At 33.0% G+C, this 15,476-nt stretch overlaps 1 protein-coding gene across 3 annotated transcripts; it reads right to left on the reverse strand.

The window, feature by feature from the left end:
* Positions 1-899: 899 nt before the first annotated feature.
* On the reverse strand, positions 900-12,231 carry LOC107463753 (protein REDUCED CHLOROPLAST COVERAGE 3). Of its 3 annotated transcripts, none has more exons than XM_016082610.3 (23): positions 11,817-12,231; positions 11,614-11,675; positions 11,366-11,458; positions 11,094-11,166; positions 8,320-8,655; positions 8,103-8,167; positions 7,849-7,980; positions 7,596-7,637; positions 6,996-7,508; positions 6,548-6,702; positions 5,968-6,448; positions 5,704-5,766; positions 5,513-5,614; positions 5,086-5,403; positions 4,820-4,912; positions 4,612-4,713; positions 4,415-4,519; positions 4,019-4,152; positions 3,699-3,882; positions 3,412-3,543; positions 3,170-3,282; positions 2,996-3,077; positions 900-2,749 (listed from the first exon to the last, which is right to left on the reverse strand). In XM_016082610.3, exons 1-23 carry the CDS (start codon positions 11,884-11,886, stop codon positions 1,172-1,174), a joined length of 5,028 nt encoding a protein of 1,675 aa, XP_015938096.1. In that variant the 5' UTR covers positions 11,887-12,231; the 3' UTR covers positions 900-1,171. The 3 variants fall into 3 exon arrangements, with proteins under 3 accessions (XP_015938096.1, XP_015938095.1, XP_052110452.1); XM_016082609.3 differs by having other exon boundaries at positions 11,614-11,678; positions 11,817-12,230; XM_052254492.1 differs by lacking the exons at positions 11,094-11,166; positions 11,614-11,675; positions 11,817-12,231.
* Between the last annotated feature and the right edge of the window lie 3,245 nt (positions 12,232-15,476).

Below are 15,476 nucleotides of genomic sequence, written 5' to 3' on the forward strand. Positions count from 1 at the left end.
TTAGTAGTTCATCACTCCAAAAAACTTTGGCCCCTCAATTTTTTTAATTAATATATGTTTTGACAAACAATATTCAAGAGAAACCCCACAATCTAAAAGTCACAAACTGATATGATGCACCATGATAATCAAGATGATTATTATTGCTCTATATGTTTTCACATTCAAGCTATTACACACTATTATGCAGTGGTTATAACTTATAACCCACTTGGATGTGATGTAACTTAACTTTTTTTATTTGGCAAGTTGTTAGAATATCTTAGCTTCCCTAATTGAAGTGAAGTGTGACATGCTCTTTACCAACATTAATGAAAAGAATTATAACCTCAATATAAACCCTAAATGCTATATAGTATAATAATCTAATCGTTGGTGAAAAAATTATCAATTCAGAAATTTACAATTTTTTTTTACTATGTCATAAATTTGGGCGGCTCATGTTGCAAGTAAAGCCCAACAAGACACATGTTACTTTTTTTTCTATAAGGCCCATACCCTGACAAAAAAGGAAAAAACTGACCAGGCACATACCATAGCCCAATATAGACTTGGAATTTTTTTTATAATTTCTTACGGTATCTCTTAGCATAATAGGTCAATAACTAATCTGTTGTAAATCTAAGTTTTATTTAAGAATTTGTCGTTGGTCAAAAGGTTAATATATGCACAAGGCGAAACTTAAACTCTAGCATAGTAGGCCAAGACTAACCTCTCAGAAATTTGAGATTCATTACCAAAAGGTTGATGTATGCACAAAGCGAAATTTGAACCCCGGCATTTGGTTGAATGGAGTGAGCTAATGACATGACTCAACCAATCTAAGTTAGTTAGACTCAGACCCTATTAATTGAATGTTTATGAACCTACCAAGTTCACTAAAACAGTAACAATAATACTGAAATGAACTTGCCAATTAGCTTTTTGTTTTATTAACAAATCAAAATCTCTAAGGAGAATAGACCTTATTATATGATGAAGAATAAACAAAGCCAATGTACTTCTGATATGAACAAACCAAGATTGGATGACCAAAATTCCTGCCATGTTGCTGCTATACACTGTCAAAAATATGATGTCAAGATCTTTGGTCAGAACATACTCTCAGTCTCAGATGAACAAAACAAAAAAACATTGGAGCATTGGTGATGGTTTTCATATGATTCTCTATTCAACGAACTGAAGCACATATGGATTGTTGGTTGTGCAATTCTGTGACCCCATTTGTGATCTTTTGCTTGCTTTTCCTCCTCTTTGTTACAACTATGAATCCTTCACCATCTCCATTCACTTTTCTACTTACATCCTCAGGCTCTTCACTATCACTGGAATTCGGAACCTTGTTATTTTCTTCATCCCCATACGTGATTTTTATGATAGCACTGTCTTTAGCTATTGCATCAGAAGAAGAGTTTTCTGACTTCTCATGCTTTCCTTCGCTAGCTTTCGACTCGTCCACAGAATCAATGTTCTGCTGAACAGATTTCACAAGAAAACTGAGCAATATCTGCCTTGCTATCTCCGACTTCTCGGACTCAGAAATGCTGCTTTTCAGAGAACTATCTTTGCCTTTGACGAATTTCTCATCGGCCTTGTTTTCTTCGGATGAAACATTGGCATTGCCAGTGTCTAATTGAGAAGCATTTCTGGGAACAAACTCAGGTGCATGTGGATTCATGATTCTTGGAGCACCATATGTTCTTTCCCTGATAGGAGTATGGCTTTTAGAGAAACCATGCTTCATGCGAAACGCATAGTTGGTTCGATAATATAGAGGTGATCTTGGACCACAAGGAACTCTAGCAGCAGCAGGAGGAAGAACAGGCTCAACAAGCATGCCTTGGCTAACATTAGCATCATATATGCTTAAATGGTGGTTTGACATAGACAGCATTCCTGGATTGAATGGTTTTGCTGCAGCCGAAAGCTTACTACCATTAGTTTCTGTAGGTTTTACCTGATCTGGAACAGGGGAAACCTCAGATTCCGAGGAACAATTTTCTTGTTGAATTTCGGTTTCATGAGTTCCTTGAGTTTCATCATGCTTTGAAGCTGTATCAACTATGGAACTTTGGCAAGTTTCTTCATTTGTTGATATCACAGTTGAATTGGTGGATGACTCATTTTCGGCCTCATTATTTTCCCTCTCAACTTTCTCCAACAGTGGCTTTAAAACCGTACCTGGTGGTGCCAGCGCAACTTCTTTGTATGATATAGACTTGGAAGCCAAGGAACTTAGAGATGGCGGAGGAGACGAAATTTTGGACATGGAAGCTTTTGTAGGATGACTAACAAAATCCTCGTTTGAATTCTGGCTGCGAACTTTCGATTGTCTAGATGGAGACAGAGTAGATAAAGTGACTTTTGGAGATCCCTTCTTTGGTGGTGAAGGAGTGTCATTCCTGTAACCGCCTTCTCTAAAATTGTAATTATCAATACTGACCTTTGTCAAAAGAGGACGTTTTCTGTGTCCAAATTTGCGGTTGGCTGGGTTTGCAGACCGCCCTTTTGAATTAGCTTCTTGCCAACCTTCATCGGACGATGTCTCGTAGACTACTTCACTTGTCACTGGCTCATGCCTAGTTAGACCACTATTTTCTTTTAGTTCTTTGGAATCAATAACTGTGCTGTTTTTTTCTTCCACCGTCTTTGTAATACTCGTAGAATCTTTTGAGTCTTCAAAAATAATTCCCTCATCCTCTGCTAGTCCATCATCATGTTCTTGATGGGAATCATTCAGTGGGACTATCTGAGAAATCACATAGGCAATGCATACCAAATACATTTATAAGATTCATGTAAAGTTTAAAAAGATGCATCTGATTTTAAACTAACCAAACTTTTAAGAAATAACATGAAATAATACAACAGATTGAATGCCATTCAAAATGGACTTCAATAAATATAAAAATTTGTTCGGAGTATGGGCAGGAAAAAAAGATGTCACATGTTTTGATTGTATCAAAAATAAGAAGCAAATATTGAATCTGCGAACCTTTGCACGACGTTGTTTCCTCTGAGTATCATTTCCTTTTGAGTCTTGATCAGGACTTATGAAATCCATGAGATCTGACACACTGCATGGAAAACACATAAAGGTCAAAACATCTCTGTGCCGTGAAATGTAAGCAATTCGAAACACAGCAATATGGGGATACCATGTCAGTACCTAAGGTGGCCTTTACTTGCAATAGATGCATCTGGCTTTGGAGTTCCATTTTTAGCCGCTTCTTGCTGCTCTATGGCTTTCGATTCGAAATATTCAAGCCATGCCGCCGCATCCTACATTGCAAACCAAAAATCTCAATAAAAAATGGCAGAAAAAGCATCAAGTCAACCCAACCCAAGAAAGCTATTAAATTGAAGCTTCTTTAACATACAATGGTAAAACCAGAAAGAAAAAGTATTGACCTGTGTACGAAGATCTTCAGGTCCAAGCTTTGCTTGAAGTATCTTGAGTGTAGTTTGTTCATGTTGCACACTCAGTGAATATGCTTCCATCAATGAAAGAGCTATCGCAATGGCGTGATAGCTAGCAGCAGTCTAAAACATGAATGACCATATACATGATCAGCTCCTGAATTATATGTTTATGATGGTGGCTTAAACTCAATTCTTACAACACGGAATAACTTTTTGTAGAAAGTTTTTACAAAACTAAGTGCTAGATAGAAAGGACATATGTGAGAGAGAGAGACCTGTATATGATCAGCTCCTAACAATCTTTTGTTGCATTTAAGAGCTTCATGCAAGTATCTGAGTGCCACATGGACATTTCCCATTCCCTCTTCCATCATCGCGACATTTATATATGTTGCAGCTGTGTTAGGATGGGAAAGCCCACACGTAAAATGAAGAAGGAATAGAGCACGGTTGACATACCTGTAAAAGAATACAAATTTGGATCAATGAGAAAGGCAAATGGAGGTGTTTGCGCCAGATTGACTAAACATTGATATAATGAAGAAGTTCGACAGGATTATGGTAAAAAATGTGCTGCAAAAGCTTGTTTACTTACTTCAGAGCAAGCTCAATGTGCTGCAAACGATAATAAAAGACCGAAAGATCCCCATAGCTTTTCATTGTGTCAGGATGATCAAGCCCAAGTTCCCTCTCGTTTATGTCCAAGGCCTTCTGCTGATATATGGTGGCCTAAATAAACAAAGTGTAATCGAAAGTTATTGATTGACATCTAAATTATGTTTCTGAAGACCATGAATAAAATCATTGATTCATCATCATATATACATCCAGAAAGTGTAGAACTTTTATTTATTTTTTTAATCATTTTTCTTCTTTCGTCATTTCCCTTAGGAGCTTAGCACCCAAAAAGTAAAAGGTTTCAATATGGCTATAACTGAAGTCTGAGGAAAAATTTATGATTTCTGAAGCATGCATCTTAAAGATTCTTTACCTGGTTAAAATCTCCAGTGTGGTAGAGAACCACAGCTAGAAGACTGTATGCACTAGCTGTAGTTCGATGATAAGGTCCACAAACAGTCATCATCTTTGCCAGCGCCTGAAATATGATACAATGATCAAACACTATGCTAAGTCGGAAACTAATCATGAAATATGCTCCATGATGAGACAGAACAAATTAAGAAGTACCTTAGTTCCATAATTTACAGCATCCTCAAGCTTTCCTTTATCAAGAGCGATTTTCGACGATTCCAATAAATTACGTCCGTCAACTGAGGAGCATCCTACATGCTGTTGAATAACACATGATTGCGATTTTAGATGGATTAAGAAGATGCTAGTTAATGAATTACAGATTGGAATGGCCATGGAAGCTGATTAATAAACTGAATCTGACCTTGGAAACAGGAACTAGGCTGATAATATCATATTTGCTGAAAGGCTTTGAGGATTCCATGTCATAATCTCTTGATACCAATTCCAATCCTACCTGAAAACATAATAACAATGAATGCTTCATGAAAAAATTTATAGAATAAGTCCTTTCTAGTGCATTTTAAGAAGTTAAATATCTAGTTTCCCAACAAGCACTTTTTCAAACATTCAAAGAAGCATCTCAATTACTATACATAAAAAAAAATGTATCCATCAATCATTTTGTACCTTTTGACAGAGCCCTCTGAGAATTGACAACTTCCTCAAATGTTGAAATTCATCCTTTAGTGTCCATCCAAATCTTTTGGACAAAAATATATGTAACCATTTAAATCTGAGATCATGGTCATCACCCAAATTTTGGTCAGCATCCTCCGTTTGAGATCCTCCGAGTAAGAAATTCAGCGTTGATGCAATGATGGCAGATAAGTCTGCTACATTGTCAACAGAGGCAATTACAGCTTTAAGTAGATGCTTAAAGGCTCTAGTAATCATCTCATGAATACAAAGGGATTGTATGTGTGGAAGATTCTCAGCAAGTTTAACCTGATTCAGAGAAGAAATTAGAACCAACAAATGCAAACTGTATTAACAAACTAGTTTAAGTGCAAAGATGATTCTACAGAAATCAAGTAGAAAGAGAAAGTATTCTCACCACTTCACCCAAAGATCGCATTTGCAGTCCTCTTAAATGCATAAAATCAGTTAGTGTACGACCATCAACTGGAGAAAGTTCAAGTGATCCGAAGTCTGTAGCCTAAAAATGTTACACAATTAGTTCATAAGGCATCTCAATGACCTTCATATCACATTAAAAGACTCAGAATCCATGCAGAAAAATGTTACCAGCTTTGGCAAAGCAATTTCGTCATAATACTTGTGTGCCATGCTGATTAGCTCATCCACTGACTGTTGCAAGAATAAATTGAGTGATATGAATATCAATATACAAATGTAGAAAATATAAGCCAACAAAAATATTTTTTTTAATTAAAAAATAGAGATCAGACATTTATGCTTAGTACTTTAGAGATTAACAAAACAAAACAAGTAATAACAACAGAATATACCAAACTGCAAGTATCACAATCTTCTAAATTTTCCACAAACCTTTAAATGGAGACCAGTTCCAGATTCTTTAAGACGCAAAAATGCATCGTTGGAAAGTACTTTCTCCAACTCAGCAGAGCTACTTGACTCTTCATTGGATTGCTGAACTTTATTAGAATCATTTTGCTCACTAGAATCTGAACCATCGAGATTACTTTCTTTCTTTTCCCTCCTCTTTAAAAATTTAAATTGCTGTCCAAGACCTTTAACAGCTTGCTCAACATCCTTGATGTCGTCTTTGTTTTTGGAACTACTATCTGCTGAATTTTCTTGTTTCTGCAGATGTTGCATCCAACAGGAACCAAGTTCCCATCTAAAAAACCTCCTTGAAACACCCTTCTCCTGTGTTATCTTTTCCAAGCAATCTTGTATTACCTTCCAGACAACTTGCTTAGAGCTATCTAAGTCATCTGAATTTGGTGGAGATGATAAAGTTCCTTCTGAGGGTTCATCTACATGTTTGTGAAGCAGTAGTCTCAAACTGCAAAGATCATCAAATTGTTTAGTACAAAGATTCAAAGTTCTGACATTATCAGATCATCCATAGATTAACATTAGCAGAATTGCTTATTGTTCAAACCTGTTGATGTTAAGAGCATTTGCCCCTCCATCTGGTTGATCATCTATTTCAATATCATGAGCGTTAGGCTTGCTAATATTTAAGTTACCTACGACCCTTACTGTTGCAGTATATCCACAATGATGCACAACCACAGAAGTTAATGAAGATGTATCCTGTAAAAAAGTCAAGGACTTATCAGCAAGGTGGAAAAGCAAAAGTCCAAAGAAACCAATTTATCTAAAATTTGGAGTTAGAAGGAATTCAGCTATGTGTCAGAAAAGATGAATTTCCTCCATCAATCATGATTTATGCATGGTAAAAATGTAGACACCAAGATTGAGTGTCTTATTTAGAAATGAAGACAACAAAACTATATGCAATTGCGAACAAGTTTAGTGCAAAACTGAAAGTAAGCAAAGTTCATTGTGATTCTTTTGCAAATTTCTTAGACAGGATTACAACTTACATGAACAATTACACTTTCATCTGCAGTCAAACCTTTGAGCAAATTCTTCTGAGCATCCTCCTTATGCAGACTGGATTCACTAGATATAGAATCATACTTTCTATTTCCATTGCGAATATCACATTTGACGACAACTGACAAGTCTCCTACGCGCTCTTCATGCAGAATTGAACTTGGAGAATTTGATTCATTCTTCATATTGGATTCCATGACATGCTGTATTGCCTTGATGGCCTTGAATATCGAGGTATCAACAAATCGACTGTGCAGCAGGAAAGCTTTTCTATCTCTGACCACTCTCTCCTCTTCAGTTTTGCATGGAAGAGAAGCCAATACTGCAAAATCTGAAGCCCATTGTCTAAGCTCATATTCACCATTTCTACCTTGGCCACCACCATTACCACCCCAGCTTTCATCCTTAGCAGGAAGGGCAGGAAAGTTTGAACGTGACTCAGCAACAGATGGAGGGACAAGCCAGGTATTTGCTCGGAATCCATATGGAAGATTGCCAAACTGAACGAGATAAATTGTTAGGAAAAAAAAAAGGAAAACACTTTTTTGTTTAAAAGAAAAAATAAAATCAGTTGGTATAAATTTTACCTTATTATGTTCCGAGAAAGCTTTCATTAAAGATTCATATGCCTGCACCAATCAGAAAATTATTTAAAAAGATTTCAATAGAAAACTTGAATTTCAAAATTGTGCTTGTTTAAAATTTACAGAACAACCAACACAGAATATAGAAAATGTTAAAACTTAAAACATGAATATGTTCCATTACAACAACAAGTTCATGATCAGTAATCAGAAAACAACCAACACAAAAAAATAGTGCAGCATGAAAAATACATACATTAGCGAAACCTCGGCTTAGCTGTTGCAGAAGATCAACCAAAGTGTGACTTTGCAGAGATTGTTTTCCAACAGTATAAAACCCTTTCTCTGAAGCCACCACTTCTATTACCTTCCCATTGCAGATTTTAACCTGCATGTCCCAACACCATTTTCAGCTTCAAAATACTATTATTATAAGAAATGACAGTTTATTTCTATGCTAATTGTATCTGAAACAACTAACACACATATATATAAAGAAAAAATTAGAACCTGAAGCTGAAAGTAGTCTCCTTTACTCCTATCTTCTTCACTTTTCAGCTCACATTTCTTCAAATCTGCAATTGACTCAATTACCCATTAGCACAAAATTCAAAACTTTATCCATAATCTTCATCCCCCATTATCATTTAAGCCCGTGAAATGAACTAGAACATGAACTGAATAAACAAAAATGCATGAAGAGAGAGAGAGAGAGAGAGAGACTAACGTAGAATAGGTGGAGTGAGGTGAGAGAAAGAGAAGAACTCGTAAAAATCTGAAAGCTTCGGCGTTGGGTGAATCGCCACCATGCCAACGCTATCTGATATCGCCGGAATACCCCGCTCCGCCGGAGCCGGCGGAGATCCGACACGGATTTCGCCGTTAGGTGTAGACGGTGGACTCGAACCTCCCTTAATCTGATTTTGGGCCTTAGCGTTCTTCTTGGGCTTAGAATCTGGGCTTAATGGGCCTCTTTTGGGCTTCCCGAACCTTGTTGTGCAGGCCACTATGTCCAACAGCCTCCGCACGTGTGCAACAGCATAAGCTTCCTCTGTGTAATTCTCTGTAATTAACAAAAATAAAATAAATTTTCACCAAAATAAAAAAAATAAAATAAATATTAAAAAAACAATTTGTGTTTTAAAATATTGAAAATACATTAATTCAGTATTATGTTTTCCATAATTTGATTTAAAAAAAAATTATTATGCCTTAAAATTTGATTATGATAGGTTAGTAATATTATATTATTGTTTATTTTAAGAAATTAAAAAAAAATAGTTCTTTTTCATGTGTTGATTATATGAAAACAAAAAATATATTTTTTTTCTATAAAAGTATTTTTTAGTGTTTTTAAATAGTAATTTTAAATTTTGCTTATAAATATGAATAATGGATAAAAAGTCAAATTAGAGGATTGGCATTGATATAAATATGAGACGGTGATGGCAAGAGAGAGACCAAAAAACTAGGGAAAGTGTTTGGTACTTCCAACATGATGCATCATAAATAAATGACAACAATTTATTGGCGAATCCAATGTGTGTATCCCACAATACCAAGATAACAACTACAATGGAAAGTGACATTTGACAAAATATCTTATTTTCCATAAAAAATTAAATAAAATTCTAAGAACTAAATCAAAATAGTGTTGAATGCAAATGTACCAAAACTATTAGGTAGTTGCATATAAAACCAAGTAAGTACAATTGATGGATCAAAAACCAAAATATAACATCTAAAAGTAATATATTGCTACTTGATATAAAAAACACAAAAAAATACCAAGTCATAGAAGATTACTAAATTTATCTTATTTAGTATTCATTAATTGTCGTAACAATTAATGAATATTAAATAAGATAAATTATAATTGTTTTTTACTAATTTTTTTTGTTACTAAATATTTTTGATTTATTATTTATTATTTACTATGATGACTACTATTTAAAAAAAAAAAATATTTTTCCTTGCAATTTTGTTGGTTCATAATTGTAAAGACCTAAGTTCTTGTTTACCTTGTCTAGCAAGTTGAAAAACAAAACAATAATAAAATAATGATAAAAAATGATGAAAGCAATTGTATGTAGGGGTCCGGAACTTTCCATTTGAATAGAAGATTTTGTGTCAATAAATTGACATGAATGGAAGAACCAAATTGTGTCTAAACCAAATAGGGAATGGTATTAAAGTAGCACCAATTAAGTAACCATAACTTCAATGTCTGCTTCCTCACATGCCTTATTGTGAAGTAGCAATCTCAAGTGAAAAAAGAATAAATATGCAATGCCATTCATCATTCATGGATGGGCACTACCCATAAAATGACAAGGTACTATACTACATACTACATTGTATAATTACTTGTGCCCACTCACGTGATCCACAACAACCACCATTCTCATTAATCTTAATCAAACCATGATTAAGGGATGGTTTTGACAATACAAGAAGAATCACTAAGTAAGAATATCTTCGTGAGTTGCAAGGGAAATTAAACCAATATAATAATTATTATATTTTAATTAATTACACTACGTGCATTTCTACTTCGAACTACTAAAATACCAAATCTTGATGCCAAAATAGCGGCATTGACTACAACCTAAATGGTACAAACCCCCACAACAAATTAACAACTCATGACCCAAAACACAACCTTTATATATAAAGATTTTGCTATAGTGTGTCTTAAGGCATAAGTTAAATATATCATAAAAAAAAATATTTTAATATAATTTATCGTAAAAATAATTTTGAATGCATAAAAACAATAAATAATATTATTTTTTTATGGTATGCATAACGTATGCCTTTAAGACACAAAATAACAAAATCTTATATATAAAATGAATTTTGTTATTGTGTGTTTTAAGGATATAGATTAAACATATTATAAAAAAAAATTAATATTATTTATTATAAAAATAATTTTTTTACGTTTTCAATATATAAAAATAATAAATAATATTAAATTATTTTTTTATTATATGTTTAACCTATACTTTTAGAGCACATGATAATAAAATCTATATAAAATATTCATCCACCTCATGAGGTAAGCTATTCAATTAGCATTATATTAATATATAAGTACCTAAAATAAGAGAGTAATATGGGTATTTAGTATTTTAATCACGTGCATTCTATGGCCTAGAAGCTTGAAGTAGCATAGTTAAATAATTCAGTTTAGAAAAATGTGAAGAATGAAATTGAACAAAAATATTATAACTAAATTTAAAAAAAAAATATGTATTACATATGATTTTTTAAAATATTATAATTGGGTTAAGACATGGTTTAAAATTTTGTTAAAAATAATGAAATTATTTTAAAATTCTTAAAATATTGTGATTTAGGCTAATACAAAAACAAAGTACATTGCAGTTGTCAGAACATACCTAATTGTTTTAGATTCAACTAAATGCAAATGCAAATTCAAATGAGACACAAAATTGGTGGTTGATGCTGAATGGCAAGTATGCAAATTACACCTACCTTCAACCATTCTTAGAAGACATGGCTTTAGGGTAACAACTTCAATTCTGTCATTTAATCTCTGACCCTTAACCTAAAAAGGGGGAACATTAATCAAGAGCATTGAATTATTAATTAGTTCATTAATGTTTATGAAACTCTAATTAACTTGAGGAAATTTAGGAAATGCAAAAGGAAAGATGATATAATTTGCCACAAAATAAGGAAGAAAAAAATTATATATTATTCATTTAAATAATACAAATATTTGTTGAATTCAAGAAAATGCCAACCTCATGAGATAGAGAATAGTTTGTAAAATGGCATGTCTCCACCTTCACAGCCAATAGCCTCCTTACATCAAGTATCTTATCAGTAGAGATACCCTTTTGGAAAATTTCATCATCACAATAAACAATATTATTAGTTATATTAAACATTTTTAATATACAATCACATTTAATTAATTAATTAATTAATTCTTGTTGTTGGTGGCTATTAAAATACAAAGAATGAATAATAAAATAATTAAGCACTATACCTTCAATACAATATGTGAATCATAGGGAGTAACCACAGTTATGTCAACAAGAGAAGGTGCTCCTGCTGCAAATAATTAAAAGTTTTTTTAGAAAATTTATATATATAGTTTTAATTAATTAGTGCAAAAGAATATGACACATGAAAATTTTATTATTATTATTATTATTATTATTATTATTATTACTATTTAGTGCAACATACCTTTCTCTTCTTTTTTCTTCTTCTCAGTCTTAGCTTTATTTGATTTCCCTTTTCCTGACCTTGGGGCCATTTTGCTGTTGTCACAAAACTAAAAGGGTAACAAAAAAGTTCACAAAACCGCCACAAAAAAAATCATTACCCAATACCCAAATTTGGTTATTGATTGTGATGATATAGATATAGAGGCAACACCACAAAGACAGAAGCAAAATTTTATAAATACAATCACCAAGTGAATGATGATGTTTTAGGAGGAGGAGGAGAATGAAGAAGAATGAGAAGAAAGAGTTTATAATAAGTTTGTTGTTATGGTCATAATAACAAAGTAGTGTTTTTTATGTTGCTATGGTGAAAGAAGAGAATATGATGATATGATATATGATGATATAAAATTGTAAAGTTGTGTTTTTGAAAGAAGATAGGATAAGGGTCCTCAAATTTCTCTATTAATGTTATGAGTATATAGTGTTGTGGGAACCATGTGATTGTGAAGAGAAGCTTATAAGGGTAGAGAGAGAGAGAGTGAGAGAGCCTCATGCACCAATTGAGTATAAGGCTAGAGACAAAACAGGACAGTGGTAGAGGCAAGTTAACCGTTGATCAAGTGCCACGTGGCAGAGACTAGTGGTGGCAGATGCATTTTTGTTTTATCACATGTTTGGGCCTTCATAGTGTTCTCTTTTTTTCTTTAACCCCAATCACATTGTGTTGACAAAAAAGGGGTGGGGTTTAATGAGGAAAAGGAATTTTACTAAAGTATTTGTTAATACAAATAAAAATAATTAAAGATTTATCTCTTTTTTTAAAAAAAAAATTGTTTTATTTTATTTTTAAATAACTATATATTTTAATTAAAGACATAATAATTTATGTATCTCTTCTTATCAGTTTAAATTTTTTAAAAGATAATTTTATGAGAAAATATCAAATTTTTTATCACCGAATATTTATAATTTGACCTTGTTGACTATAAAAGAAAAAAAATCATTTCAGTATAAAACAAATAAAAAAAGTCTATACAAAACTCACACAAACTTAAAAGAAGTTCATGTGTGAAGAGATATATTAAAGATATAATTATTTACAAAAATATTATTTGTATACTAAAAGCAGTCACTAAAATTAGTTATCAATGTATTTGTATATAAATACATATGGTTTAATTTATTTTTAATGTGTATTTATATTCTAACATATATTTTATACTGATAGCTGATTTTAGTGTACACGTAATAAATTGTTGTCAAATTATTTATGTATTTTCTCCTATTAATTTAAATTTTTGAGAATAGTGATTTCATGACAAAAAATATTTACAACCACACATTATATTTATTAATTTCAAAATACTAAAAATATAAATCTTATTGGTTGGTGAGTGTTTCCAAAATACATTAATGTGTTACAAGAACATAGAAGTATGTTTTGGTTATTGTGGACCGTTGATGTTCAATTAAGGCCTTGTTTGGTTTTGTCATAATCACAAGGCTAGAATCTCATGAAAGGCCAAGTCCTCCATCTTAACTAGTGCAAACTCTTCACTGATGGAAGAAATTTGTAACATTCTCAGTGGAAGATGTCCTTGTTATTTACTGTTTAGTCAATCACTTGGGTCATACATGTTTTATGTGGACCCTTTCAGGTTCAAATTCATGCATGAATGAATGAAACTACTTAGAGTATGGTTAGCACTAGTTTCAAAAGTGATTAGCTTTCAAATTCATGCATGATTTCTAATGAGTACCGTCCAAATTAATAAATCATAATAAATTTTCATATATTTTGTCTTTTAACTCTTTATTAGTCTTATGTGTAATATATTCATTATATTGTGTTACGAACTCACACAGTCCAGTCCAATTATCCGACAAGTTGAAAACACCGTCTCTCCGACCTAAGCCCCGAACCATCCTCCACGATAGAAAAATCCGACTGGTCAGTCCCCGCACCCGACTTAAAATACGTGCGACTTGCCACTAGATGGCTCAAGTCACCACGCTCAGTGATCGGTCGGGTCGGTATCCTCGAGACAGCACCCGAAGCCCCGACCTAGAAACTGGAACGACCTACTCCTCTCCCACGTGGACTAGGACAGTTCATAGAAGTTTCTTGGCCAGTAGGCTAGGTCACCTATGGGCCCACCCAGCACAGTATGTAAGAGAAGAGACCAGCTCTCCCCCCAAGGTATGCGACATCTTACCTAATTCGGCTATTACCTCGTACGGATATTGACTTGAGCGTCGGAGTGTCCTTACAGGTGGCCACCCCCCCGTCCACACCGTCTCTGGCATCGCCATCGCCTAGCTCACATATCAACCCCCGTTCCAAGTCCGTCCAGGGCCTCACCCGCTCACTCTCTCTCCACCACCCGACCCGTCGAGCACCCGACATCCCTCAAGTATCGAACATATTGCATTTTACAAATAATATTTACATTTTTTTGTTTTCCACCATCTCCCAATCCGATAGGTCAAAGACTAATTCGTCGCAGTACTGAACTTTATTTAAGAATTTGTTGCTGGTCAATGAGTTGCTGCATATACAAAACGAAATTTAAATCTCCAACACTTACTTAATCAGACTAGTGAGTTAACTACTAGACCATTTCCTCTGTTTTTTTGGTTGAAACAAAAATGCTACTAAATCTTTTCAAACGATATAACCCTTTTTTTTTTCCGTAAAGCTAATGATTAAATATAGCCTCAATTGCTTATTCTAATGTTCATCAAGTTATATTATATTATTTACAATAAGAAAAACAGTGCATTTCAATTCAATAAAAACTAAAATTAAATACGACAAAATCTCAAAAGTGAATCTTTTTAAAGTTATAATAATTAATACTAAATAATAATGAACGATCCATTTTCATTCAAGTTAATAAAATATGTACATTAAACAACCATACCCAAAGAGTATTGGTTATGGCCTAATCAAGTGAACTCTATATATGTCCAAAACATATAATTGCAAGGGTACTTTATATGCATCATCACATGAAAATTTATATATATTTACTTCTCTTAATAGAATTTAATTTCAACCTTTCGTTATCTTACTATTGGTCAGTGAATCTTTGGAAATATGACAGTAACAAAAGCTAAAGTCTAAAACATATATATATGACATATCATATCACATATATATCCAATTAAAGTGGAACAACACTTCCTTGCTCATGGGAAATGCTTGTGCCACTTTTCCCTTTCTCTTTTATTTCCATTTTTATTTTTATTTTTGGAAAAAAATGTGTTAAAGACAGGTCATTAATACTTCACTTATGTTACTTTTTTTTTACATGGATGGGAGGAATGGTTATAAATTACTGTAATTTTATTGCATTTAATTAACATGTGCTTTTAGAATATATATTAAAATTATAATTATTAAATATTTAAAAAAGTTAATAAATAAAAATTTAAATTTTATATATATTTTGTGTCCATGTTAAACTTGGTACATCAAATATTAAGGTAATTCAATAATAGTTCAAATGTATATATACTATATAATGTTGAATTATCTTAAATGTACATAATTGTTTAACGCGGCAGTTTGAAACCACCGCAAAAACTTTGGAAAACCGTCACTATTATTTAATAGATAGAATTATTCCATGCTTTTCAAGTAATTAATTTCATTTCTACTAGGACCGGAATC

The sequence above is a fragment of the Arachis duranensis genome, chromosome 9 (assembly GCF_000817695.3).
Source record: "Arachis duranensis cultivar V14167 chromosome 9, aradu.V14167.gnm2.J7QH, whole genome shotgun sequence".
In the NCBI taxonomy this organism is placed as follows: domain Eukaryota; kingdom Viridiplantae; phylum Streptophyta; class Magnoliopsida; order Fabales; family Fabaceae; genus Arachis; species Arachis duranensis.

Bases quoted from the DNA above. Each gene is read 5' to 3' on its own strand.
- LOC107463753 (XM_016082609.3), bottom strand. From the start codon at position 11,886: ATGGCCCCAAGGTCAGGAAAAGGGAAATCAAATAAAGCTAAGACTGAG. The intron at 4,913-5,085 runs GTACAAAATGAT...TTATGTTTTCAG, and splicing joins TCAGAGGGCTCTGTCAAAAG to GTAGGATTGGAATTGGTATC. The intron at 3,283-3,411 runs GTCAATACTTTT...TTTGCAATGTAG, and splicing joins CTGAAGATCTTCGTACACAG to GATGCGGCGGCATGGCTTGA.